This window comes from Ambystoma mexicanum, chromosome 8 (assembly GCF_040938575.1).
Source record: "Ambystoma mexicanum isolate Mex_15411 chromosome 8, UKY_AmexF1_1, whole genome shotgun sequence".
Taxonomy (NCBI): domain Eukaryota; kingdom Metazoa; phylum Chordata; class Amphibia; order Caudata; family Ambystomatidae; genus Ambystoma; species Ambystoma mexicanum.
Window position 1 is genome coordinate 271,231,809 of NC_090929.1, and position 25,718 is coordinate 271,257,526.

The following is a 25,718-nucleotide window of genomic DNA, read 5'->3' on the forward strand; positions in this document are numbered from 1 at the left end:
AGAGAAATCCTTCCTTAAGAATGTATCTGTTAGCAATCTGGCTAATCCCTGGAGGGCTATCCAACCCAGGTTCAACAGTAATCATAGTTTCATAGTTTATTTGGTATACATATAACAAAACAAATGTTTTATATACCATGATGTGCACATTATTACAATATTAAAATCAGTTTACTAGTTCATAACATTAAAACATAGTTCTACAATAATCTTACGGTGCCCTACATAATTATTCAATACAGTGTAAAATCAATACAATCTTCTTGTAAAATGTCACCATAAAATATATTAGGTTAGTGCCATTGCCACTCATGAATAATGACCATAATGTCTCAATTTCATCAGGCTCAGTGTTGTTGTTATATGATTTCATGTGTCTGTATCGCAGCGCATACAGACTATCACATACAATTAACAAATGATGCAATGACTCGATAACATTATGACCACACAGTCGACAGAAATGCCTATCACGAGGAATACCAGTTAGGGCTCTGTGTGTTTCCAGGGCCTCAGATACATTAAATTTCAATAACAGATATTGCCGCACAGTTTGTGGGCTTGGGTATGCATTGATGTAACCTGGAAGCTTGCATCGTGATATGCGCTCAGAATAATAGATTCCACTATTTGTTTTTGTGGATAGATTTACCATCTGCTGTTCATAGCTGACTTCTTTCAGTACATTTTTTAATCTTAGACTTTATGAGGGGCATACTCATCAGAGCATATGGGGAAGTTGGACAATCCCACTTACTGTGTAGTTTTTTCAATTTGCCCATTATGCCAAAAGTTCAATATTAATATTGAAGGCCACACCAAGAACTACATTCTGCACCAGAACCATGTTGAGGTCGAACAGCATAATCTGGAAAAACCTGTAGTGGTCATTATTAAGCACTGTGATGAAGTCTCTGACCTTTTTATGGAGATTTCTAGCGGGATGACCAGGAGGGGTGGGTGCCGCTGTGCCTCCGCTAGCCAGAAGTTGATGGACTCAAGGGTGGTACAGGGAATAATCACCTAGTCCCTCTGAATTTAGCCCCCTCACTGAGGAAGAGGACAGTAACAGGACATAAAGACAACAGTGGTCCTTCATAAGCTACAAAGAAATTGGGGGTCTCCCAAAAATTCTCATGAAACTAATGCACAACTGTCCCTTTGTCCCTGTAAGAGCCAGTACCTCATTGCTATGCCCACGAACTTAACTAGCATGGTCCTTTTAAGATAGCCACACTCAGGACGTGAAAGGAGCAAAGTCAATTTAAGGGAAGCAACATGCAGAACAAATAAGAGTCATTAGTGTATCATCGGAGGAACTCCGTCATCCAGGTGCTTTTCATTTCATGTTGCCACCCACTTGGCAACACTGCACAGATATCGGGAACATTCTGATAGTTTCCACAGGGCTTGCTGAGCAATGTTGAATGCACATCTGGAACAACAGCACAGGGAGCTTGCAAAACCGAGAGCTTAATAATAATAGTGTCGGCTGGTGGATAAAATCACTGCAGTTACACTTACCAACCCCAAAACCTGCACAACTTAGTGGAGAACATACACCTTACAGTATTACCATCCAAAATGTTGGACAAGCTCTTTAAAGTCTTAGCTTGCACTCAGGCTTTCTCTGTATGTTTAGATGAGGCTGATCACAGTCTAACCACAAGCCAATCAGGGCAGACAAGTGGATGAGTATGTGCAGTTGGTTGTCGAGCACCATGGGCTGCAGCTCCCTTTTTACTGCTTGGAGTCGCTGGATCAGCTGTGGTGTTTGAACTGTGGAAAAGGGCCTATAAGAATGGTCTAGGCACGCGGAAATGCACAAATAAGTGCAGTTTGTTGCAGAGCATGCTGGGCTGCCGCTCTCTTTCCTGCTGGGAGTCGCTGGATCAGCTGTGGTGTTTGAACTGTGGAGGAGGGCCAATAAGAAAGTACCAAGCATGCAAAAGCTCACTCACGAAAGTGAACAAGTGCAGTTGGTTTGAGATCATGGTGGGCTGTTGCTGTCTTTCCCGCTTGGAGTTAGTGGATCAGCTATGGTGTTTGAACTGTGGAGGAGGGCCTACAAGAACAGCACATTCGTGTGAAAACATAGTGCGAATGTGCGTAAGTGCAGTTAGCTGCAGACCACGGTGGGCTGCTGCACTCTTTCCCGCTTAAAGTCGGTGGAACAGCTGTGGTGTTTGAACTGTGGATGAGGGCATATAAGAAGGTCGCAGGCACGTGAAAGCATACACACTGAAGTGTACAGGTAAGTGCAGTTGATTGCAGTTGAGGAGCAGGCCAGGAGCAATGTGGCAGGTGGCTTGGTGAGTGATCTAATCCTTTATCTCCTGCCAAATATCAATTCAGCTCCTACTCGTTCAAAGCAACTAAAAATTCAGATGCTGCTCCCTCAGTGCTAATCCCCAATACATTTGGTGGATGTACACAGCAATCCTTGCTTGTCTGTTTCTTTGTAATCAAACATCCAAGAACCCACATTAGCAGGACAAACATGTGTCCTACAGCAGAAACAATTGTTTTAAATCATAAGCCCTAAAAATGATCATTCTTGTAAACAATTATCAGGTTTACTGTTGGATTCTCCATCCTTGTTTTGGAGCAATTTTCTTAAGCCCTCCCTTCTACTCCACACAGAAAAGACTCACCATTCACCTTGACTACTTAGTCGTGATGTCGACAATATGGGCCAGGCCACTATTGCTGCACTACATTTGGTGTTGAATTTTCTAGTGCTTTTGTAGGAAAATATTATGGAGGAGGTAAAGAATAAACCATCTTCCCTAAATTATATAAAATCTAAAATAGCTGAAATGAACTTTAAATGCTAAGGATAGCTGGCTGTCTGGTGATAATATTCAAAGATACGAAGAACCTAGGAACAACTCTATTTTTTTTATGACTTAACCAAGAGCAGGAGTTGATGCTACGGCGCCTCTTGCCATGCATGGCAATTTGTAACAAAGCTGCAAAATCTTCAATTCTATTGTGTGACGTACAAGAAAACAAAAGCAAAAAGAAAAGATCTTGTTTAAGAACTTCTCAATTGTAAATGAAAACAAAAAATATGAAAAATGAAGGGTCCAATAAAAACATAGGTTCCAGGAAAAGTTTGCTTCAAATTTCTCTTCCGCTTTTTACACTTCTGCTCATTCAAAAAATCTTTCTGATCCACCTACTGCCCCACTGGGGAAAAACAATCAAAAGGCAAAAAGAATAAGGCAAATCGTGGATCATTGTTAATAGCGGACACCAACATTGTAATAGAGGGATCAATTGTACCTTTTTTTACTAAGCCAATGACATCAGATTCTACCATGGCCTCGGCCAGTTAGTTGGTATTGCAGTATGTTCCTATACCTATTACCCCATCACAATCCATTCGCCATGAAAATGACCAAATTGACAAGAGATTCCAGCTTTTCTACTGTTAGTCCCTTGACTGCACTTTTGGCTATTTCTGAAAGTGTCATTTAAGAGTAAGTTACTATTAGGGCTTGTTTTGTAGGCACAGGGTTCTATGCACTTCCACAAACCAAAACAAAAGGGAATTAAATCATCTATAAAATCGACAGAAGTCCTCTTCTGCCTGGGGTTAGAGTCCATCTTGAATGACAACTCCCATGTCATTCCAAATAGATCTAATGTGCTTGACTTAATTCATAATATTCCATGTTTGAGTATCATCATATCTAAAGACATTGTTTTGGTGGAATGTACACACCTTGATAGAACAGACATTGAGAAATTGCATATCCTCTCACGTATTATTGATGACATGCTGTTAGCTGAAGTTACAGTTTTCCGCTCCTTAGGGCAATATTTTCTTTTTTTTTGGTAGCATATGATCTCCTCTACCCCAGAGTATGGGGAGTTTGTTGGCTGATACCCCCACTACATTTGGCAACATTAATGAACCCTCTTGCAATGATAATTTTAGAATTCATGTGTTAATGATGTTTCTGGCTGGAGGGTGGTTTCTTATCAGGGTAAGAACAACTCACCATTCTCAGTCATTATCGATTGGTTATGCTTACCTTCTACCTTGAATCCTATCTTGCCCTATACGCATTGTTTTCAGAGAGACCTTATTGGCTCTCCTGTGTTGGAATACAAGAGGCCAAACCTATATTTACTACATTATACGTAGACTTAAATAAATGTTTGCCTTTCATAATTATGTTACATTAGGGTCCCCTTTTTTAGATGGCTATTCAATTTATTTTACAATCAGCAAAACAAGGCCTAATAGGTTGTCCATACGGAGGTTGTCTTTTAGTAGCCATTAAGAACATACTTAGAATGTTGATGGAATGTTGGCCTATTGAGGTTGCTGCAATTTCGAGTGTCAAACTGTCAGATTTTTATTAAAATGTTTTATTGGTTTCGTAATCAAGAACAAACATATTGTTAACAAGCCACCATTAAACCTTTAACATTTACAACATCATCCTCTTCACAATCATTAAAAAAAAACATAATTGACCAGCTAGCTATACCATTCCACCTTTAGGAATTCTTAAACAGTTCGCACTTACAATTTCTCAGTCCCCAATCTCAGTATTCAAGTTAATGAAATAGTTATTTCCTCCCTCTCGATTTCCTGTTAGTACAAATTCCATCATTTTCATAACTGCGATTACCAAGCGAGTCTGCTCACCAATCAACACCCATTTCCACCAATCAAGGGGACAAAGGGTCATACCCATATCCTTACATCCTTTCAGAAAAATATTTCTCACTTGATTTAGTGATTCACACACCATTATCAGATGCCTGGGAGATTCCACCGGATTGGCCACTTTACAGAATCTGCCCACTGGGTTTAATACCCCTTGGAGATTCCTCCTCCACTGCACTTCCCTTGTGTCCAAAATGTTTAAGCGACAACGTAGCAGCATATCTCACATTTTTGGATAGGAAAACTTTTGCAGATAACCTGGGAGCTCATTCAGACCTTTCCTATCGTCTATTTTCATGCACCCCAATTTATCTTTCTCACAGCGCTCTTTGGTATCTATCCAATCCCAAGCCTGGAGCTTCTTCTTAACCTTTGCCGAATTTCACATTGATTCCCCGACCTCAATATCTCTCCCTTTCAAGATTTTCTCCACTTTCGATTTCCAACAACCCAGATGTTTATCAAACTCCCCCAGGCCACTTTCCATGATTTCAAATGATCGAGTAAGAGACTCCTCGGTACATGTCCGATATAAAGCTATCGTTTTCCAAACCACCATGGATTCTAGTGATTGCAATTTCAGCTCTTGCCTTATCACACAAGTTGGCAATCCATTTGGCAGTTTGAAGACCTTGCACCAAAACAAACCTACTAACTTATCCCACACTACTAAGGACAGATGAAGGATGGCTTCGACTCCATAAGTGAGAATTTGGGCCACTTTTTGCTTATTAAATGAGATTGCGATAAGTGTGAATTTCCAATATTTTCTCTGGAAGCTCCTTCCTTGAGTTATTAGTATTAATAGCCTCAATCTTAAGTATAAATAGTGATCTACTTCGCTTCTACTCTTATTTATTGTCACTCCCAGATATATATTGGTGTCAACAATTTCTAAGGGCATACCCACTACTCTCCAAGTAAACCTCTCACACTTCATTTTTCCGGCTGATTTCATAGCCACAATTTTAGATTTCCCAACATTTATCCTCAAGCCGTTCAGGCTGAAAAAGAACTCAAAGGCACTCAATCTCCTTTGCAGACCGATCTGCGTCTGTTCTAAGAAGACGAGATCATCCGCAAAGAAAATCCACGGTACCACCCTACCATTGATCTTTGGAGGAAAGACCCTTACTGTATCTTGTGACTTCGCCATATCCGCTATGTATAGACAGAGCAAAAGTGGCGCCAGGGCACACCCCTGTTTTAATCCACGGAAGGTGTTGATTTTTTCCAAGAGTAACCCCTTGGTGGACATTCGAATCCGAACCGAAGTGTTGGTATACAGGGCTTCCATCAGGTCTAATGTGCATTCCCATTTCCTCAGTTTTGCCCATAGCCTCCCCCTGATGACACCATTGAAAGCCTGTTCGAGGTCCATGAGTGTTTTACCTGAGTCCAACGCCCTCTCTTTAAGCAGACTTATAATAAAGAGATTGAGGGGCGTACCTACCCCCTTCACGAACCCCGTTTGTCGCGGATCCAGGATGCTACTTATCAATGCCCAGGCTTTTAGATCTCTCAGTAAGATGGTCGCAAAATGCTTCCCAATAGAATCGAGCAGAGCAATGGGACGATAATTCCTATGCTCTGCATGACTACCCTTTTTGAAGATAGGGACAATATTGGCCTCCCTCCAAGAAGCTGGTATCTCTTTATTTGCCACGATTTGCGAAAACATAACGACAAGCAATTTGCCCCACTGTTCTTTATTCTTTTTCAATTCTTGGTTTCACAGGCCATCAGGCCCTGCCGCCCGAGAGGAGCTCATATTGCCTATCATCATGTCTGCATCATGTTCATCAAACTCATAGTTCGACCTCGAGGGTGAGTATTTAATCACTATCTCATCCTTCCATTCTGTATCTGCAAATAAGGAAGAGTAATGTTGTACCCAATCACATTCAGACAACATACTCAAGGTATTCGCTTCTCTAAACATGCCCCCGTTGTTAATTAGTTGCCAGATGTCTTTAGATTTTTTTGCACAAACCGCTTTCAGAACGCACTTGGCATCTTTTTGTGTTCTCATTGCCCTAGAGCTCTTGCACCAGTTTCTAAATTTCTGCCGGATCTTCCTAATTTGTTCTGACTTGGCAGGAAAAACATCTCTCCCAATCACTCTTAGCTCCTTTCTCATCAATCTTCTCTTATTCAACAATTCAGTATTGAATATATGGTTTTGGGACCTAACCTTCACCCCCTTAACTTTGTCCTTCATATTGAATTCCATTAGAATTCCTAGATATTCGATTTTATTCGTATTCTCCTGGATTTGGGGCATGTATAGACTTGTTACTTTAGTGACTTCTTGATGTTTTAATCTCAATGGATTGCCACCCCATCCTAGTTCAACTTCTTCAATTTTTGCTAGGGGTCGGCAGGCCCCCCATCCCGCAATATGGATGGCCAATAGATCATGATCACTCAATCTTTGGGGCTTAACCGAGAACCACTCCACCCTCTCCCTAAAATTATTAGACACGAAGCAGTAGACTATACATGACTCCGATTTACCACATCTCCATGTGTTCCCACCCGGTATGTCCCCCACTGTTTGGCCATTTAGGAGGTGCATCCCTCTCACAGACATATTGCACATCCATTCCCGCTCTCATTTCTTCCACTGACTCTCTTTGAGGGGGATACTCACATTGTCTAACAACTTGATATTCAGGTCACCACAGATGACTACCTTAATCTCACCCCATTCACACATTGCTTCATCTATAACTTCCATCACTGAAGCTACCATCTTTGTTTCCTTGGCCATATTAACACGCCAATATATATTAATTAGCAGAAGGGATCGCTCACAGGCATCCACCTTCTGTTGTAAGTGGAGCCCTTGCACATACGGATTGGGACATTTTACATCTATAACATTCCATCCTGATTCAATTTTGATCAGGGTCAGTAGACCCGCCGAAGGGCGACCCATTATTCCTTTCAATGCTGGATTCAGAAATGCCAGGTAACCATCACAGTCTGGTTGCTTCGTTAACCATGTTTCCTGGAAAACCAGAATTTCAAACTATTCTAAATCCAACACCTTTTCATTAAATAAGGGCTGAAACCCTGTGGTATTCCAGAATCCAATCCTCAAGATGTGCTGGCTCCTAGCTTTATCAGTCTAATCGGACCTAGGCTCGTTTAGGGCACCTGCCAGCCATGACCACCCACTCTCTTCACATGGCTTTTCAGTGAATTTTGCTGGCTTTCTTTCACTACATTTTTCCTGATTTGATAATGTAAAATTGAGGACGAATAAGTCTTTCTTGCCATAGGAGATAACCAGTTCATCTTTCTTTTGCATTAGCTTATTTTCCCCTCTGCTTGAGTATTGAGTCGAGCTATTGGCTTGGTGTTTCTGTATTTCTCTAGGTATAGTCACCTCTCTCCATCTTGCCAGGATTTTGTCTTCATAATCACTCACCTCATGGCCCAAACTCAGGAATTTCTCTTTACTTGATAGGATTAGGTCCTTCTTATGTTTTGAGTGCAAGTGCAAAAGAACCCAATCGGTCCGCTTCTCTCCCACAAATCCACAATTGTGAAATCCCTTGAGGCCATTTTATGGGTGGGTATGATGCAGTTAAACAACCTTATTACATTTCGTCTATTTAGCACAGGCAAGGGAGATCCAACCACCCTTTCTACATAAATTCTTACACTTTTCTTCTCCATTTTCTTGGGGCTCTCTTTCCTGTTATTTTTATTTTTGTTGTCTTTTCTCTCATTGACCCTCTGCATTCATCCTTTCCTCAGACCTCATTCTCCTTGATGTGATTAGCGGAATTATTGGTACTCGCTAAAGGAATCCCCTTCCTCTTGTCTTCAAGCGTTTTAAATATTCTTGGTGGGTTCAATGATGATGCACCCCTCATGCTTCCCCCTAAAACCAGACCGGCTTTTTCCATTGGCTTTAAGAGTGCCTGAGACGATTTCCCACATCCATTGTGGCCACGTTGCGTGTGGAGTATCGGAAGGTTCTGGGTTCCATTCTCCTTTAAAGTCGTGGAGATAGCTTTCCCACTGCCATTTTGGGTAAACATTTCCAGGCCATCAATTATTTCCGGGGTTTTTACCTTCCCCTGTCTGTTATCTCGACCCACAGGAGATTTGGTAACTAAAGCAAGTTGACTCTCAATGCTTTCCCAATCTGAGAGACTCACTTCTTTCCATTGGTCGTCTTCCTTCACCCTCTCAATTTCCTCAATTAGATCACTGAGATCCGTAATGGGGATAGGATCCCCTCCCCTCCATCTTCTTCATCAGAACCGTCTCCCGGTTCCGTACTCATCCTCGGATCTAGTAACATCAGTTCTTTCCTTGATTTTTTTGGAGCAGGGAGGACCTCTACTGAGGGAGGGGACCGGAGATGCCTTAGGAAAGCTCTTGACCCATTAATTTTCCTTTTTAGACTTTTTCCCCCATGCCACCTTTCCTTTCCCTTTCCCTTCTTTGCTTTTACTGACCTACCCCACTGTTGAGGGTTTGAAGATGGAAAATACATTGTTTTTCAAGGAGAGCCACTCGGGAGTAGGGGTATCCTGTATTGTCACCACCCCTTCCTCCCTTTTCTTAACCACCCCCAATCCAGACTGATCCACTGGCTTGAAGGAGATTTTTTGAGGAGCATTCCCTGATCTTTGAGCATCTTTGAAATGTTCTCTCATCCATTTACACTCAAGGAGCAGGGCTTCCATCATCAAGCTTTTATCCAACATCTCTCTATGGGCCAGGTCACACAAACCGTTCTGCCAAGAGGCAGAAACTTCTGCTTCTCTATCCAGTCTATTCTCAAGCCTAGTGGCTAGTGTTTCTAGTCCAATCACCTTTCTACTCATATCCGCCAGGAGGGCATGATGGTCTTGAATGCTACTGTGGATTGCTTCATATAGCGTTGTAAATGGTAGGAGTGAGGTTGACAGTGATGCCATCCCCAATTGTTGAAAGTGAGCACTTATCTCAGCTCCCTGGACCACCGTTCTATCTTTGGATCTCCCCCTCGCCCCCCCCCCCCCCGGCCTGGGAGGATGACCTCAAAGAGGATGAGGAACTGGAACCAGAATCATTGAAGACAGCATCCCCCTCTGGCCCCCATTCGGGGTCAAGGCTAACACCCCTAGAACTCGGCAGAGTTGATTCTATTATTGCTATCCTTTCAAACCGGGCGAGAGAGCTCTTAGAATTATTTGAATCCTTCCACTCTCCGGTCGGATCTTCCAGTAAGCTGGCTAATTTCCCCAGGAGTTTTCATTGCCTGGGGGGCAGCCGTAGCATCCAAACTTTCTTTCTCCAACCTCTCTACAGTTAGATCCGCCTGCAGCAACGAGAGATCCAAGATTTGCAGGCAATCAGTCACTCATGAGATACTCTGGTGCTTCTGCTTTGCTATTTTGGATAAGTCCGCCATATCCTTATCTAGATGGGCCGCCAGGCCAGCATTCACACTGCCACTCCCCACATTAACCGTGACAATAGGCCCCAAAGGGGAAGCATTCCTGGGGATCGGGGCTTCAGCTCATTAACCACCTTATCGGGGAGGAAAGCCATCCCAGGACGTGATTCATCACCCGACCAGCAGGGCTTCCCTGCAGAATGCAGTTGGCTGGGACTGTTTTCAATCACCCCTCCCAGATTAAGTTCACTCTCATTCCCGGGGGTGATAAGTGTCCTTGAACATGTTTGGACATTATGGAGTTTTGCAGCTCCCTCATAGGAGCATTATTCCACTCCACTTGATCCACATCCGGATCTTTCACCCCTCCTCTCCTTCTCCTTTTTTCTAATCTCTCCCATTGATGGACAGTATTTATTAGGTCCAAAACCAATGTATCAGTTATCCGCTCTTGACCCCCCTCTCTCGGGGACTCCTGGGCACAATTTTCCATAGACATCATGGGTCCCCCTCTCCTTACCTTCTGCCGGGTTCTCGCAGTAGGAGGTCTCGAGTCCACTGGCATTTCCACAATACACCGTCGACCAGCCGCACTGCAGCTAACTCCAGGCAACTCCACTTGCCTCCACTTTGCTGCGCTTCGCGGAAGAAGCGGTTTTTATCAAGGAGAAGTAGTTTTCATTGTGGGGAGGGGAGAAGCCGCAGCTGCAACGCCTTCAATTTTCCTTAAAGTGATATGCTGCTCAGTGTACGTCGCAGCTTCACTTTACTGCAAACTCTGTCGCCAGGATGCAATTACAGAAGAAAATAGCAAGCTCACTTAGAGTGACCGCCAGGCAACTTCACTTGCTGCCACTTCGCGGAGGAAGTGGTTTTTTATCACTTGAGGAGTAGAGTTTGTTGAGGGGAGGGGGGACACTGCAGCCGCACCGCCTTCAATTTTCCTTAAAGTGACACGCCGCTCAGTGTACGTCGTGGCTTCACTTTACTGCAAACTCCGTCGCCAGGATCCAAATACAGAAGAAAATAGCAAGCTCACTTAGAATAACCTCCAGGCAACTCCACTTGCCTCCACTTCGCCTCCAGTTCTTTAATGAAATGTGATGAAAGACAGACCCTCTTACCGCAGATTATTGCAGCATGGAATGGGACAGTTTTGCAACTTAAAGAATGCCATTTTGAAGTCCAAAACAATCTATTTTTCTGCATTTTTGCAGCACATTTGTAATTGAGTTGAGTATGTGAGGCAATGCTAGTATACAAAACAGAGAAAGGGTGAAACAGCAATTAGAAATATAACCAAAATCTCTTTTTTTTTTTTTATCTTTTCCTCTTTTCTTCTCTCTCTCTCTTCCTTCTAATTTGTCTTATCTTTCTTTTTTGCTCTCTTTCTTAGTGTATTGGTTTGGTGTTGGTCTACATGGAGTCTTGTGTCTATGTATGTCTTCTGATAGGAGGGGTGGTTATATTTTTTTGAGACTCTTGTTGTTTACATACACTGAAAGTGATTTAGTGTGGCTATGGGGGATGTGTTGGATTGTAATGTTTGCTTTGCATTGTATACTTATTGGAATGTAGTTGAACGATGTGTTTATGCTTCTGCTAAAATCTAAAAAAAAACCTTGTATTATATTGATGTGATTTGTATTTGTTGACATGCTAATAAATAGATGTTTTAAAAGAAATATAACCAAAATCATTGGGTTAAAAAACACATTTGCAAACACTTGTAATTTTGTATGGTAAATAAGAAAGGCAGCTATTTTTACACATGGAGCAACACTAGTCTATTAAACCATGTGTGAGGCTTTTTACAATAGTGACACTGCAAACTGAATCACTTCTGAGGGAGAAAAGGCACACTGAGGTTGAAAGATTTGCCCAGGATCACATTATCTGAGTGGTGAAGCCCGAATTTGAGACTGGTCTGAAATAGCTACTTGATAAAGCACTGGTACAATTATGTGTTAATGTTTGGGTTTGAAATCCTAAAGTAATACTCCATTTCGTACAGGTGATTTAAAAGCACACAAGTCACATGATAAACCAACTTCACAATGTATACATCATTATTGAAACATGTTGATTAATAAGTGCATGGGCTTAATTTTGCTATGCATCTTGAATTGCACGGAGGAGGCCACATCTGTTTACACTTCTGATAAACAGTCTCTTCATTGCAATTTTAGTTTTTTTCCACCACATAGTTCAAATATAAAAAATACAGGTGAAACAGCCTTCCCTCTTCACTTTTCCACTGTGTCTCTGGAAAAGTGTAAATGCCTCTCACAATTAACGATTGTGGGCGCCATCTTCAATGCATTCCTTTGGAATCTGCCTGCTTTTACCAGGATGTAAAACTTAGGTGGATTGCATGGGTACCTATTGGTTTTCTACCAGCATAAAAATACATGCTAGCAGAAAATGAAGCATATTTAGCAGAGGGACCTGGGAGAGCAGACTAACCTGTTCAATCTGCTCTTGTCTCCAAATGTCAAATTGTACAAAATCTTTCAAGCAGAAATAGTGACAGTAAACCCTTTTACTGCCAGTTTTCCCACTCTGCAAGACTGAAAACTGACCCCCATGATTGCAGCTTTTCTTTCTCCACTGTCAATGGAAGGGTACAAGTTACAAGTTCCAGCATGCACGTGTTTAAGAAACTAAAAGAAATCTTCCAGACACAAAACTGAAATGCAATGCAATGCGCATGACAAGGTACGTGTTACACACAGCTTGCATCTTGTTCTGTAGTCACATAATTTCTAAACCCCCAACAATCCCACTCAAAACCTTCTATAATTCTTAAGCAACAAACCGTGAGCTGGTGTGGGGGGGCGAGGGGTGCATTGCAGCATCTAGTAATGCCCCAGAGCCATAGTTACAGGCCCGTACCGGCATACTAATAGTTTGTAAATTCCGAAACGCAACTTATACAAACAAAAAAAAGATGGCTGCCATGGATCTGGGACTATATAAATAAAAAAAATAATAATTTGGCATTTATATAGCGCTACAAACCCTCAGGTATCTGAGTGTGTGGTGCTCATTTATCGACCTCGGAAGGATGAAAGGCTGAGTTTGGCCACGCCGGGATTCGAACCTGCGTTAGCAAGCTCTGCACAGATGTCAAAGCGAGCGCTCCACTCGCTGTGCCACTTGACCGGGTCCCTTCTCTCTTTCCAGCCCAGCATTTCAGACACCGGAGCTGCACCAGGAACACTACTGTTCCCAGTGAAGCCAGCGGACAAGAAATCAGAGCGTAAGAGTGGAGGGGTGACTTATTTTATGGAAAAGGGGGTGGGGGATAGGACGCCAGGAAGCACACTTCCCTCGAAAACTAGGTGAGGGAAGGTGGCGACCCCTGCTCAAAGGGAGGCTCACAGCAGGGGCTTTACCGTGTGGTATAGCCTGCGCTTCGAGCCTTCTCATTGGATAGGAAGACCCGCCCCACCGGGTACTAATAAGAAATAAAGTGCAACAGCAATGGTCCCTGGCAGTTGTCTATTCCCATAACTAATCACTTCCTGTTGCATATGGCCTGATGGTGAGACATGTTAAGAATAGAAGTCCTCACAGAATGGGCATTTGCAGCACTGGCTGTTCGTCTTTGATGTGTGAGAGGCAGAGCAAGGAGGCCCTGTGGGCATTTGTCCCTTGTCCGACTGCTAAATGGTGCAGAGGTAGTCTCATGTAAGAGGATTTACATTTTACTATGCTATGCTCCTTTAGACAACATACAACAGAATTCCATGTTTTAACCAACTTTAAGGTGTTTATTATAACTTGATCGTGCAAATCTTGATACTTTCACGGCATTAGGGATAAAGATATAGTAAAATAAAAAATGTTTCCCGTACCAAAAATCAAAAGTCGGCACCCAAGACCACACGCTAAATGAGACGGGAAATTATGAACTTTACTTTTATGCTGCTGCTGTAATTTCACTTTTCTTACTGCCGTTAATTATGCGTGGTCCGCGGTGTCGCAGAATCGTTCATAGATGATATTAATCTGCTTATGTTATGTCGAAGGGGCAATGGTGTATCTTAAATGGGAGGGTACATGGGTCTCTTCAGCAGGTCTAGAAATGTTGGCTGTGATATAGTAAACCTAAAGAGGAAATCCATAGCAGAAAGCAGGTCGGAGTCTCACAGTCCCCTATGACTTGAAAAAATACTGAGCTCGTGTTAACCCTTTATATCCCACACCCATCCACGGACTGACCCATGGCATTCTCCCAAGCTGTCAAAACCCAGTCCACTGCAAAGGCCCCAAAAGCCCCTTGGTAGAGCAGCGACGGCCAATGGATTCCATCTGTGCGCTAATGACTGTAACAACATGGACGTGATTAGCTGCGCGAATCTGAGAGGATTTTGCCTAGGACCACCCAGCCTCACCGTATCGTGCTATGCACTCTGAAAAGTGTTGCAATCACTCGCGGTAAACCAAGCACACTCGGCCATTGGCTGTAATATGTAGTAAACACTCTCTTGGCCGTGCACCTCTCGTGGAGCCCTGTGTGGTCCTGGGAGTCCTTATTGTGTGGGGTAGAGGGTATTTCTCCAAGACAAAAGCCATGCGTTGCCTCTGTTTAAATCCCATCAGCAAAGTAATCCATTAGTTAAACTCAGCAAAACCCAGGACCAGCCACGACTCTCAAAACAAGCGGGGGAAAGCCCCTAGGCCCGGCCTGGTCCACATTGACTGGTATCGGCAGGAGGTGGTTATATGGCTCCTTTATTTGGTAAAACATTTCAACACCTTGTTGAAAGTGAATATAGTCCCTTACTCCTGGACACCAGCAATGCTTGTCCCCATATACAACAAGGAAGACAGGGGTTGTCCGGCAAATTACCGGCCTGTCTCCCTCCTGGATGCTGGGGGCAATGTTTTTGCAAAGGCAGTGTTGGGTCATTTGGACGCATGAAGTCAGCAGATGGGTGTTCTGCATCACCTTCAGGCCAGAGTCCAGTGTAATGTTAGTAGGGTGGATCAGGTGTTAAGGCTTCGCATAATTAGGGATAAATATGTTGCATTGTGTGCCATGAACATTTACGTGGTTTTTGTTGATTTAAAAACCGCGTTTGACAGTGTGCCAAGAAGTGATCTGTGGACTGTACTGATTAAACTGGGGGTGCCGATTGGTATTCTAAGAGCAATTCAATGTCTCTACTCTAATAATGGGGTGATAATCAGGTATGGGTCAAAGGGGCAAAACACTGCTGGAGTAAAAATAGATGTCAGAGTCAGGCAGGGCAGTGTCCTTGCACCAAGTCTGTTTTGCCTTTTTTTATAAATAGGGTTATTGATCTACTTGTGGCTGAGATGACCGATGCCCCATTGCTGGCAAGTGAGCACATGCCAATCCTTTTATTTGCTGCTGATGCAATCCTCCTCTCACTGATGCCCAAAGGCCTACGGAAGCAATTGAAAAAGTTTCTGTGAAGGCAGCGGACTTTCAATAAACATTAAAAAAAAACAAGCTAATGATGTTTAGTAGGAAAAGGGATAAGAAAACACCACAGTTGACAATTAGCCTGGGAAGCAGGGCGATTGAGTAGGTTATGAGTTATGATTATTTGGGGGTTCGATTGGCTGCACATTTTGTATGGAAGGATCAGGTTAGTAGGGCAGGTTGGAAGCTGATTAGGCACTGTGGAGCCATGTCTAGATTTATTCAGGCTCATGGGACAGGACAGATAAGTGTTATTTTTACAAATTTACAAGAGCCAGACAGGCCGCTCTTTACAGTGCTGAGTTGTGGAGCGTCTGTAACTCAGACACGCTCAAGGTCCTAGAACAGACTTTTTTTTAAGCAGTCCTGGGCTTTCCTGCAAAAAAGCATAAAGCAGCCATTTTCTGTGAGTTGGGCCTGCAAAGCATTGGCTTCTTATGTCACACGATGCCAGTGTATTATTGGGCTACACTCTGGACAGTACAGATGTGCCGTTAGAGATGTTTTGTCTCAGTCAGGTGGAGTAAATTTACCCTTGCTTTCAGCCATTAAAAAAGGGTGGATTGCCTTGGGTCTGGAGAGCTATTGGTCTTGTCCGGACACAATTCGGGAGGAATTTTAAAATATTAGTAAAAAAGTCTTATGAAAGCAAACGGATGAGAGAAACTCGAGCGAAACTTGCGAGGTCAGCTAGTCTGGCTCTTTATTTGTCCAGGAAAGAATATTCAGGTTTTGAAGATTATTTGGACAGAATGAAACTGAAAACAATGAAAGCTCTTTAGATGACATTGCATATTGGTATTCTTACCCTAGAAGGTTAAGCATCATTGGAACTTGAACATCTCAGCCACCAGTCCTTTTTGTCGAAATGCCCAGAGTATTCTCATAGTATTACAAGGATTGATGAGGCGCTTGAGCTTTGTATGGCGGGGAACTGTGAGTTGGCAACTAATTATCTGGGGAATAACGTGCTCCAATCTTGGAGAAAGAGATGTAAGTATGTCACCTCATAGTCAGTACTTGATGCTCAGTCTGATTTAACATTTTGACACTTTTAAACCTGCGGCTCACAGCTTATGGTATAATAGTCGCCACATTTTATAGAGTTTCATTAACGATTCAATTATTTTTTGCGGTTTATTGTGTGATTTGTAATGTTGTACATTTTTGTGTATGACTTTTATGATCTATGCATTAGATCGAAATAAAGTAATGACATGAAATTGGTTTCTAAGGTTAGCTTTGCCTAATGTCGCGGTGAGAGAATTTATGATGTCCAAAGATTTATCAATTGTTTTGGCGTCTCTGGCCCTAGTGTCCATCAGAGACTTCATAAGATACTTGATCTCCAGCAGAGAGGTATTCAATTGATATAAATACTTAGCTAGAACATGATAGTTCTCTGAACTCCCACTGTGGTTGCTAGCCAGATGCCTTTTGGTTGTTTAGAGGGGATGGTTCTGCACTCCTCCTGGACAAAGTCCTTAAGTACCAGAAGTTTGTCAGTAGCCTGCACGAGGAGTGTATCATCAAAATCCGAGCTTAAACAGGGCGGAATATCATGGACAACTTGATCATCACTTGCATGATCAATAGCATTGAATCGGTCCAAAATAATATTCGGAAAAGCTGGAATCGTTGCGTAGCTACCAGGGTGGTCAACAATAGGGTCAGCACTAGGGCCAATGACGCTTTCATCCATATACATTTCACAAGGCCCCCCAGCGCTGACCTCCAGCTCATTGCCAGACCCTTGTGTTGCTGGCCCCCCGCACATATTTCACAGATTCCTCTTTCTCAAGCGCTATTGGAAGCTAATCAATGCTAACCTGCTGGAGGCAGTTTGCTTCATAGAGCCGGTCTATAGAGCGTTCCAAGGCTTCCAGAATGGACCTGTCAGAGTGGACCAGAGTCTGAGGGCTTGTCACCCCATTCACTGGGGTGAGATAGAGACAAACTGTCGAGGGGCTTTGTCTATGCACCACCCCACCTACTAGGTCCATAACGCCTAAACTATTTGCTACATCTTCAAGCAGGATATTTCCTGGCAATTAATTTTCGATTGGGCACTCTAAAGGCAGTGGGGAGGCTCTGCCAGAGGTGCATCTAGCCGACACACTGCTGACGCCCCGCCAGGTCTCCGAGGTTCACTCCTTTTGCTGTCAAGGCAGTCCTATGACTTTGTAATACCCAGTTGATCGTAGATTCCGACTTTTGCCTACTGCCTTCAGGTCACTCTCTTGTGGCTTTTATCCTGTGCTTTGGGTAATCTTTTTAGGCCTCTGTCTTATACCCATCCTTAGCTTAATTTCAGTACTTTTTTAAAGGGTAGCCACACACACCAATATTTAATTTCTGAAATACGTTGGGTGAACCTAGGGTGCGTAGGAAGTAGCTGGCAGCAAGCCCTCACAGCAGTGCGGTAGTTCACAGGTCCGTGCAAAGATCTATGTACACCTCACCTCATCCGTGCAATCAAATGGGAAGCACTTCGGCTGTGGCAATGGTTAAGTATCTCGTCACTTACTTTTGCTCTCTGCTGTACCAAACCCAAAGCCTCTCTTTCCACTGTGTCAGTTGATCCTTTAACGGTGGGGTGCAGTAATCACGGCGCCAACTGCTTGAACTGTACTCAGAGGTGTATGCATCAATTTCAGTGATAACCCCCCCAACCCCCAGCAGCTCGCAAATCACACACAACAGCATGCAATGCCCGCCAGTGGTGTCCTATTTCTTGGCCCTGGCCCAGGCTCTGCTCTTAACACCTCAGGAGACACTGGGAGCTCTCGGGATGCAGGCTCAAACAGGTGTGGCACGTTCTGGGGCTCAAGGAGAAACAGCTCTACAATACGGTGGGCCGTGGAAGTGCCCCTCTATCCAGTCCCCCGTTTCCAGGAAACCTCTACCGTGTCCCACTGCTGGGTGCTGAGTGCACTCACAGCTGACACCAATGCAGGGGTGGGGTGTCCTGCACTTGTCTCCAGAGTTCTGGGCTCCTAGGACTTGAGGGTTCACGTCTCAGGTCTCTGCCACATGGCCGAACATCTGCCTTCCTTTCCCCGACACTGCTCCGCACACACTGGCTCTCCATCTCTATCTCTGCAGCAGCCAGTTTGTTGACTAGAAGTTGCTAGAGAAAAGAACCTTGTAACGTCATCAAGTCGCACTGCAAGCAGTCACTTCTGACAAAAGCCTTAAGTCATAGATCTAGGAGGTTACCCATCAAGAAAGTATAAACCAAAAATATAATAGAAATATAGGATCATATTTTATTTTATATGTTATAATATATTAAATAATAGCATATTTATAATCTTTCTTGTCGCAGTCACACTTCCTGTTCCCAGACCTTCTTCCATGTCGCTGTCCCACTCCCTAGTCTAAGTTAATCTTCCTCTTCACAGTCCCTCTTCCTCCCCTCAGTCCCTCTTCCTCATGCCAGTCCTTTTCCGCATCCCAGCCGTTCTGCATCCCAGTCCCTCTTCCTAGCCACAGTCCCACATGTTCTTCCTTGTCCCAGTACCCTTCCTTTTCGAAGTACCCCTTCCTCATCCTGCTCCCTCTTCTTCATCACAGTCCCTCTCCCTCTCCCTCATAACAGTCCATTTTCTCTTCCTGATCCCAGTACCTATTGATCTCAGTGCCTCTTCCTCATTACAGTCCCTCTTCCACTTCCTTGTCAGTCTATTCCTCTTGCTCTTCCTCATCCCTGTCCCTCTTCCTCATTCCAGTCACTCATCACAGTTCTTCTTCCACTTGCCAGTATCTCTTTCCCTTCTTTCTCAAAGTCCTTCTTCCTCGTTGAGATCCCTCTTACTTGTTACAGTCAGGTACTTGTTACAGTCACTCTACTTTGTTACAGTTTCTCTTCCTCATTAGAGTCCCTCCTACACATCCCAGTACCTCTTTCTCGTCCTATTCCCAGTCCCCTTTCTCATCTCAGTCCCTACTCTTACTCCAGTCCTTCTTCATCATCACAGCCCCTCTACCTCTTTCTCATCACAGTCTTTCTTCTGGAAAACCTATGGGGTTAGGTTGCGAGATGTGCCCTCCACCTACAAATAGGAGATCTGCTCCTAGGTGAAGTCCTGGGTCTTGGAGGAGTGTGCAATATTTGTGGAGGCACCTTCTCCCTGGAAATGGTAAGGAGCGATATGTAACTAATGCAGTGTAGAGGTCTTACTGGAGGAAGTGTATTGTTTGGGGTTCTTGAGGTCCTTCCTGAGATTTCTAGGTCACTGGCATCTCTTTGATGTACGTATTTGAGCCAACCACTGGGGACATTGATATTGATAGTGACATTTCTGATAATTACCTTCTCGACCACTCTGAGATCAAAGTTCTTGATGTCAAAATCATTGACGTTGGCTGATGCTCGCAACGATTGGGAGTGATGTCCACAGTCTTTTGATGGAACACAGGGGTGTCAGAATGGGGTGCTGTTGGTCTCAAGCAGAGGATCAAAATGTCCCTAATTTTGGCCTTTTGAATGCTTTGATACAGAAGCTCGTCACACACAGTCAGCATCACATGTTGATAACAATTTCCTTATCTTTATTCCCCTCTTCTCCATCAATCTCCTGTTTACAATTTATGTCAGATGGTGTGCTTATCTATGGTATTAGCACTGGGAATACAACCAATGAATGCTGTGTTGTCTTTCCAGGATTTATTACGAAAGCAACGTTTACATCTGTCAATCAATGCCAACATTCTAAACTCAGGCCAGTGAGGGACAAAAAAATCAGAAGCAACTTCTTTTCCTTCACAGAAAATGATACAGACAGCTAGCAGAAGTCCACATCTGTGGATAGCAGAGACTGGTACATTGTTTTGGAGTTACAGGCTTTGGTGATATGCTTGCCTTTTTCCCCAAAGATGAGAGCTACGTTGTAATTTATTTGCCTTATCTTGGATCCTAATCTTTAACAGGAGTTCTAATTTGCTTCCCTGAAGGATTCAGAGGTCTTTTGCAGCTGGATTTGTACCCTGGTAGAAGAAAATTACACGTTTTTCTTCTTACCAATATTGAAGGATTCAATGTGGTAGAGGTGAAAACTTCGGTATCAAGAAAATGCTGGTCCTGCTCAACCAGATGCATGCTATGCCCATCTGCTGTTGGTGGTGGCAGTGCTTGTAGAGGCTCTGAGAGAGATCCCCAGGCATACCAGTGCAGGCTCCAGTGTAACCAGGATGTGCAGATTCTTCTTTTTGAGGCTTTTTCAGAGGAATCGGCTCTATTCCAGCTCGCTTTAACAGAGTCTTTGAATTACATGATTAACTGAGATAGAGAGAGCTGCTGAGAACAACTTTGAAATCCCTACAAACAGCAGAAACAATGTCATCTCCAACAATAATTTAAAGGGAGACAGCAAAGGAATCAAAGAACTGCTTCAAATATGGCTCGAACATCAAGAAACACCGCTGAAAAGTAGGAAAAACGAGTTCAACGATCCACAGTTCACAGAGCAAACTTATAACGTGTGCTCACTGATGGGAGGGTGCATGCCAGCCTACTACTTCAAAAAGACAGTGCCATCGTTTTATGTCTTTTTCATGCTTCCGTTTCTTTGTTTTTTTATTCTTTCTTGTCGTTACAGGGTAGAAATTGATTTTTAAAAGCCAATGTCGGACTTTTTGGATGTAAAACTGTCAATATTAGAAAACAAAAGGCCATAGAGGTAACATTTACTGCGTTATTTAATTATTTTTTAATAAATAAGGGCGCATTACTCAAACACATCAGCAAGATATTCAGTGTTATGAATAGCAATGAAGATTCTGTGATAGTGAAATAGTCTGATTTAGAAAGTAATGAATGTTAAAAGTAGACCATAAACCCACAAGCCAGACACCAATTTGTTGTATTGAATATAAGATATCTGGAAACGAAAAATTACATAGTGAAATGAGTACTTCCACAATAGTTTAACTTACCACGATGTCAATACACAGGAACTATGTTCATGTCTATGCACATGAACTAAAACTATCCAACAGAAAATGTCAGGATAAGACACAGACTCTGTCTGCCCCTTCCTTCTCTTGCAGAACTCTGTGCAAAATGGGAGAGGCGGCTCTGTCTAAAGGCCACTTTGTCTCATGTTGGGTAAAGGGAAGGGCAAACCAGAACACAAACAAATAACACATGCAAAAAGACACACCCACTCATTCTAGCATGCCTACTACCTTTTTGGTCTTAACTGTGGAGGCACAGCAGTCTCCCCCATCATAGTTGCAGAATGCTCGGTTGTTCATTCCATCACAATAGTTGTCCGACATGAACTGCTAAAAAGAGAATACGGAGGTATTAAAACAAATGCAAACCAGACGTCATTGTTTTATTTGGGTATTTGTAATGCGCTGCATGCCACAATTCCACTTCAGAGGGCACGGTAGGGGGATTGTGCAGAGCTAGAAACGTCATTGATCCTATCAGGCATCACAGGCGCCCCGAAATCAAGCAGCTGGAGCTCAAATGTGAGCGGTAAGAGGGTGAAGTTCCAAAAGAGAGGGGCCTTAATGTTGATGAGGTCTAGACAAAATATTGTATTTCTTGGCTGGCGTGGGAAAATCAGCGTTGGTACTGGCAGACAAAAAACAGAACTGGGCTTGAAAATATGGGCGTTGCGGGCAGGGGGCAGGAAAGCAGGTATTGGGAGCAGACAGGCAGAGGATTTTGTCAGACTGGCAGCTATGTGGCAGACAGCCAGAGATCAGGGGCAAACTTGCACCGGTCATTGAAAACAGGCTAACATCTAGGACAGTCACACTGTTTGGGTAATACAATAATTGCTCAAGGAAGGCAAACTGTGTTTGACAGGTGGGCAGTATTTGGGTAGACAGGCTGTAGTAAGGACACACAGACACATACACACATAAATCAGAGCTGAGCTGATCAGCAGAGATCAGTGGCAGACGACAGAGATCAGAGGCTGCCAGTCCCCTCTGCCAGATCCCTGCTTATCTACTTCAGCCCTATACTATCTATTCTTGTATAGCGAAGTTGGGATCACACGTAGACCAAGGGTGAGACAGAGAACATACGGTTATGTTGGTGGCATCTTTCTCAAGGTGAAACACGGGAGAACCATGAACAGAATCTCAGTGCCGTGCCAACAGATTTTATATCCAAGGCAAAGTATTGGTATACAAAGATAAACAATAGAGGTGTACTGCTGTATCAATTGAGCTTCAACACGATTTGTATGTGCACTGTAAGCATTTCCAAATGTAATAAGACGAATAACAAGCCCCTGGTGCTTAATGGTGCGTAAGCAATGTGTAATTGCTAGTATTGCTCTCTGTGCATGACAACGGCAGATTACATTGGGGAGGTCACCGTTCACCCCTCATCTTCTTGCTTTCCATATCCCCTTTCCCTGCAGTACTGCCTCGCGGTCTCTCTCATCGATAATTCCTCGAGGCTGGATCCCATGGGGCTTAAAAGCAAAAGTCTCTTGCAGCCACTTATCATGTTCTCCTGTGTCGCAGAGCTCAAATCAGCAATAATGTGAGCTGGCAGGGATGGTTTGTGATCCTACGTATGTGGACCACAAAAGGGACGGTGACTGATTCGTAGAAGCTTGCCAGGGATGGTGTCTTACTCGGGTTTCAAACTAAGTTGAGGATGGCATTTTTGTGAAGATGATGTTATGCTTTCCAATTTTAGCACTTGTGATGATCCATGAAAGATGATGTTACCGAATTGAGAATAACGAACAACATTTATACTGAAGCTAAAATACCGAAAAAACATCGAAAGGTCTTAAAGGTGTACAGGGGATGGAGTTAGGGTAATAAAAGGCGTGCGGAGGGGGTTGGGGTATAAGCATGGATAAACTGGGGACTTGGGGGAGTCCCCCCAAAAATGAATATTTTTTTTCGGTGTTTCAATTTCGTTAAACATATTTCTGTTATTTGTGAATTCGGTAACATCACATGCAACCATTTTACATATATTGTCTTTGCGAACCCAAAAAGTTGGCTCAGTAAACGTATTGGCACCATTCCTGTAGTGTCATTTGGCATATCTAGTGGAGATCGTCCTGTTCAGTTTCTCTTTAGAAGAACGAATATATGTAGGAACTAACATATTTTTCACAGGTAGAGAATGCTCTTATCCGAGACTGTTTCAAAGTAATGAATCGCTAGATAACTGTGAGTTGGGCCACAAATGTAGCACATGTCAAGGACATTTAACCCTTACCTTGTGTGAGCAAGCAGGAAATAATCAGATCTTTAGTAAATGGAACAATGTCAGTGCCGTGTGTGACTTGGCAGGAACTACCCTAAGATGGGCATTCATTAGATGTCTGCTTACAGCAAACTTTAAAATAGCAGCAAATGTCCTGGTCTAGGATCCGTAATAGGCAGGGTCAGACTGGGGCAGGAAATTAGCTTGGACATCACTGAAAAAGTGGCCCATATGTACAAATGGTAATTCATTCCTTTTGTAACAGATTGTTTAATTAGCACCTAAGGAATGCGGGCGCTATAAAATGTGTTCCAAATAGTGAAGTTCAAAGAGTATGTGTTCAGTAACGCTGGTCAAACCTACTAGTTGCACAGTAAAGTAACTCAACAAACTGGCCAGTTTGGCCAAAAAAGTGGCCCACTGTGGCTAAAAAAGTGGCACAGAGTAGCAAGTTGGGCCTGAACTTTGGTCATTGCCCAATTGCCCTATGGGCCACTCCAAGGCAGATAGCAAGTGTCAGTGGCAGCTGGTGAATTTATTAAGTGGACAGTCATATATATATCCCCCAAATATGCCCAAGCAACTGAGGGTAGCAAGGGAGCCCAAACCTATCAATGGTGGTGCAATAGTTTTTGTAGCATAACTCATGAAAAAATTCAACACATTTTCATGATGCCTTTGCCCACAAGATGTGCCAATACACAACATTGGCATGCTTGCTGTGCCCATCCATTTTCATGCTGGCTGCACAAATATATGCCAGTATTCACATATAAGAATACACTCATGTTTGCTTTGCTAGTATGACCAGATGCCCCTGTTTTGCCGGGACCGTCCCAGTATTTTGCCCTTGGTCCCGGCATCCCGAGACTTGTTTTTGTTTTGATTCCCCATCCAGTAATTTGGGGATGGCTGGCTATTGTCCCAGTTTTTGCAGCTGACCCTCGAACAAATGGTAGACTCGGCCAGGGGGAGGGCATGAAACGCTGCCCGTTCCTCCATGACTTCTCTCATCCAATGAGAGCTTTGAGCTTTCAATGAACACGTACTTACACACACTTTGTGTGGAAAAGCTGCTGACATAGAAGTAGGATTACAGTTTCATTGGAGTTGTAGATGCCAAAACTGTAGTCCTACTTCTTTGTTGGTGGCTCATCCCGTTTTTTATTTTAAAAATGTGGTCACCCTAGCTTTGCACATAATGTCAGTAATGATACTAAAAGAAAACATGCCCATGCTTCATCTGCCAATATATGGCAGTATCCCCATGTAAGGACATACTCCAGTTAGCTTTACCATGAAAATGCATGCCACAGTATGAACACATGTCCAAACTGTCTGCACCAAATTGCCAGTCTAGCTACATAATAACACTTATCATGCTTGCTTTATCAAAGATGTCTGATACAGCATGTCATACAACATTAAGAAATGGCTAGACTGGCTGCATTACAATGCTGTCCTAGTCACATAATAACACTTATCAAGCTTGCTTTATCAAAGATGCCCAGTACAAAATGTCATCCCACAGTAAGAAAGGGCTAGAGTAGCTGCACCAAAATGCCAGTCTAACCACATAATAACACTTATCATGCTTGCTTCATCATAGAGGCCCAGTAAAAAATTCCATGCCTGTCCCCTGGTCGCCAGCGCCTCACACATAATCACATTTATTATGAATGTGATTATGTGTGTGCAAGGCGCTGGGGGGGGGATTATGTGTGCGGGGTGCTGGGGTACGAGGGGACAGGCATGCCATTTTTTACTGGGCATAGATGATCAGTAAATAATGCCATGAATGTCCCCTTGGGCCCCCAGTGCCTCGCAGACGCCCATTGCCAATTGTGTGCGCGGGAGGCACTGTAGGGCGCAGGCATGGCATATTTGACTGGGCATCTATCATAGATGCATGTTAAAAATGGCATGCCTTCCCCCTGAGCGCCTAGTGTCTCAGACGCAAAGATCATCAATT

General features: G+C 43.4%; 1 protein-coding gene across 1 annotated transcript in view; it reads right to left on the reverse strand.

Moving 5' to 3' along the window:
• Nucleotides 1-25,718, reverse strand: part of PAPPA (pappalysin 1) — a 2,238,202-nt gene that overhangs the window by 14,116 nt on the left and 2,198,368 nt on the right. The window contains exon 21 of the mRNA XM_069609668.1: nt 21,739-21,837. Coding sequence (XP_069465769.1) covers nt 21,739-21,837 — 99 coding nt within the window. The remainder of the gene's footprint in view (nt 1-21,738; nt 21,838-25,718) is intronic.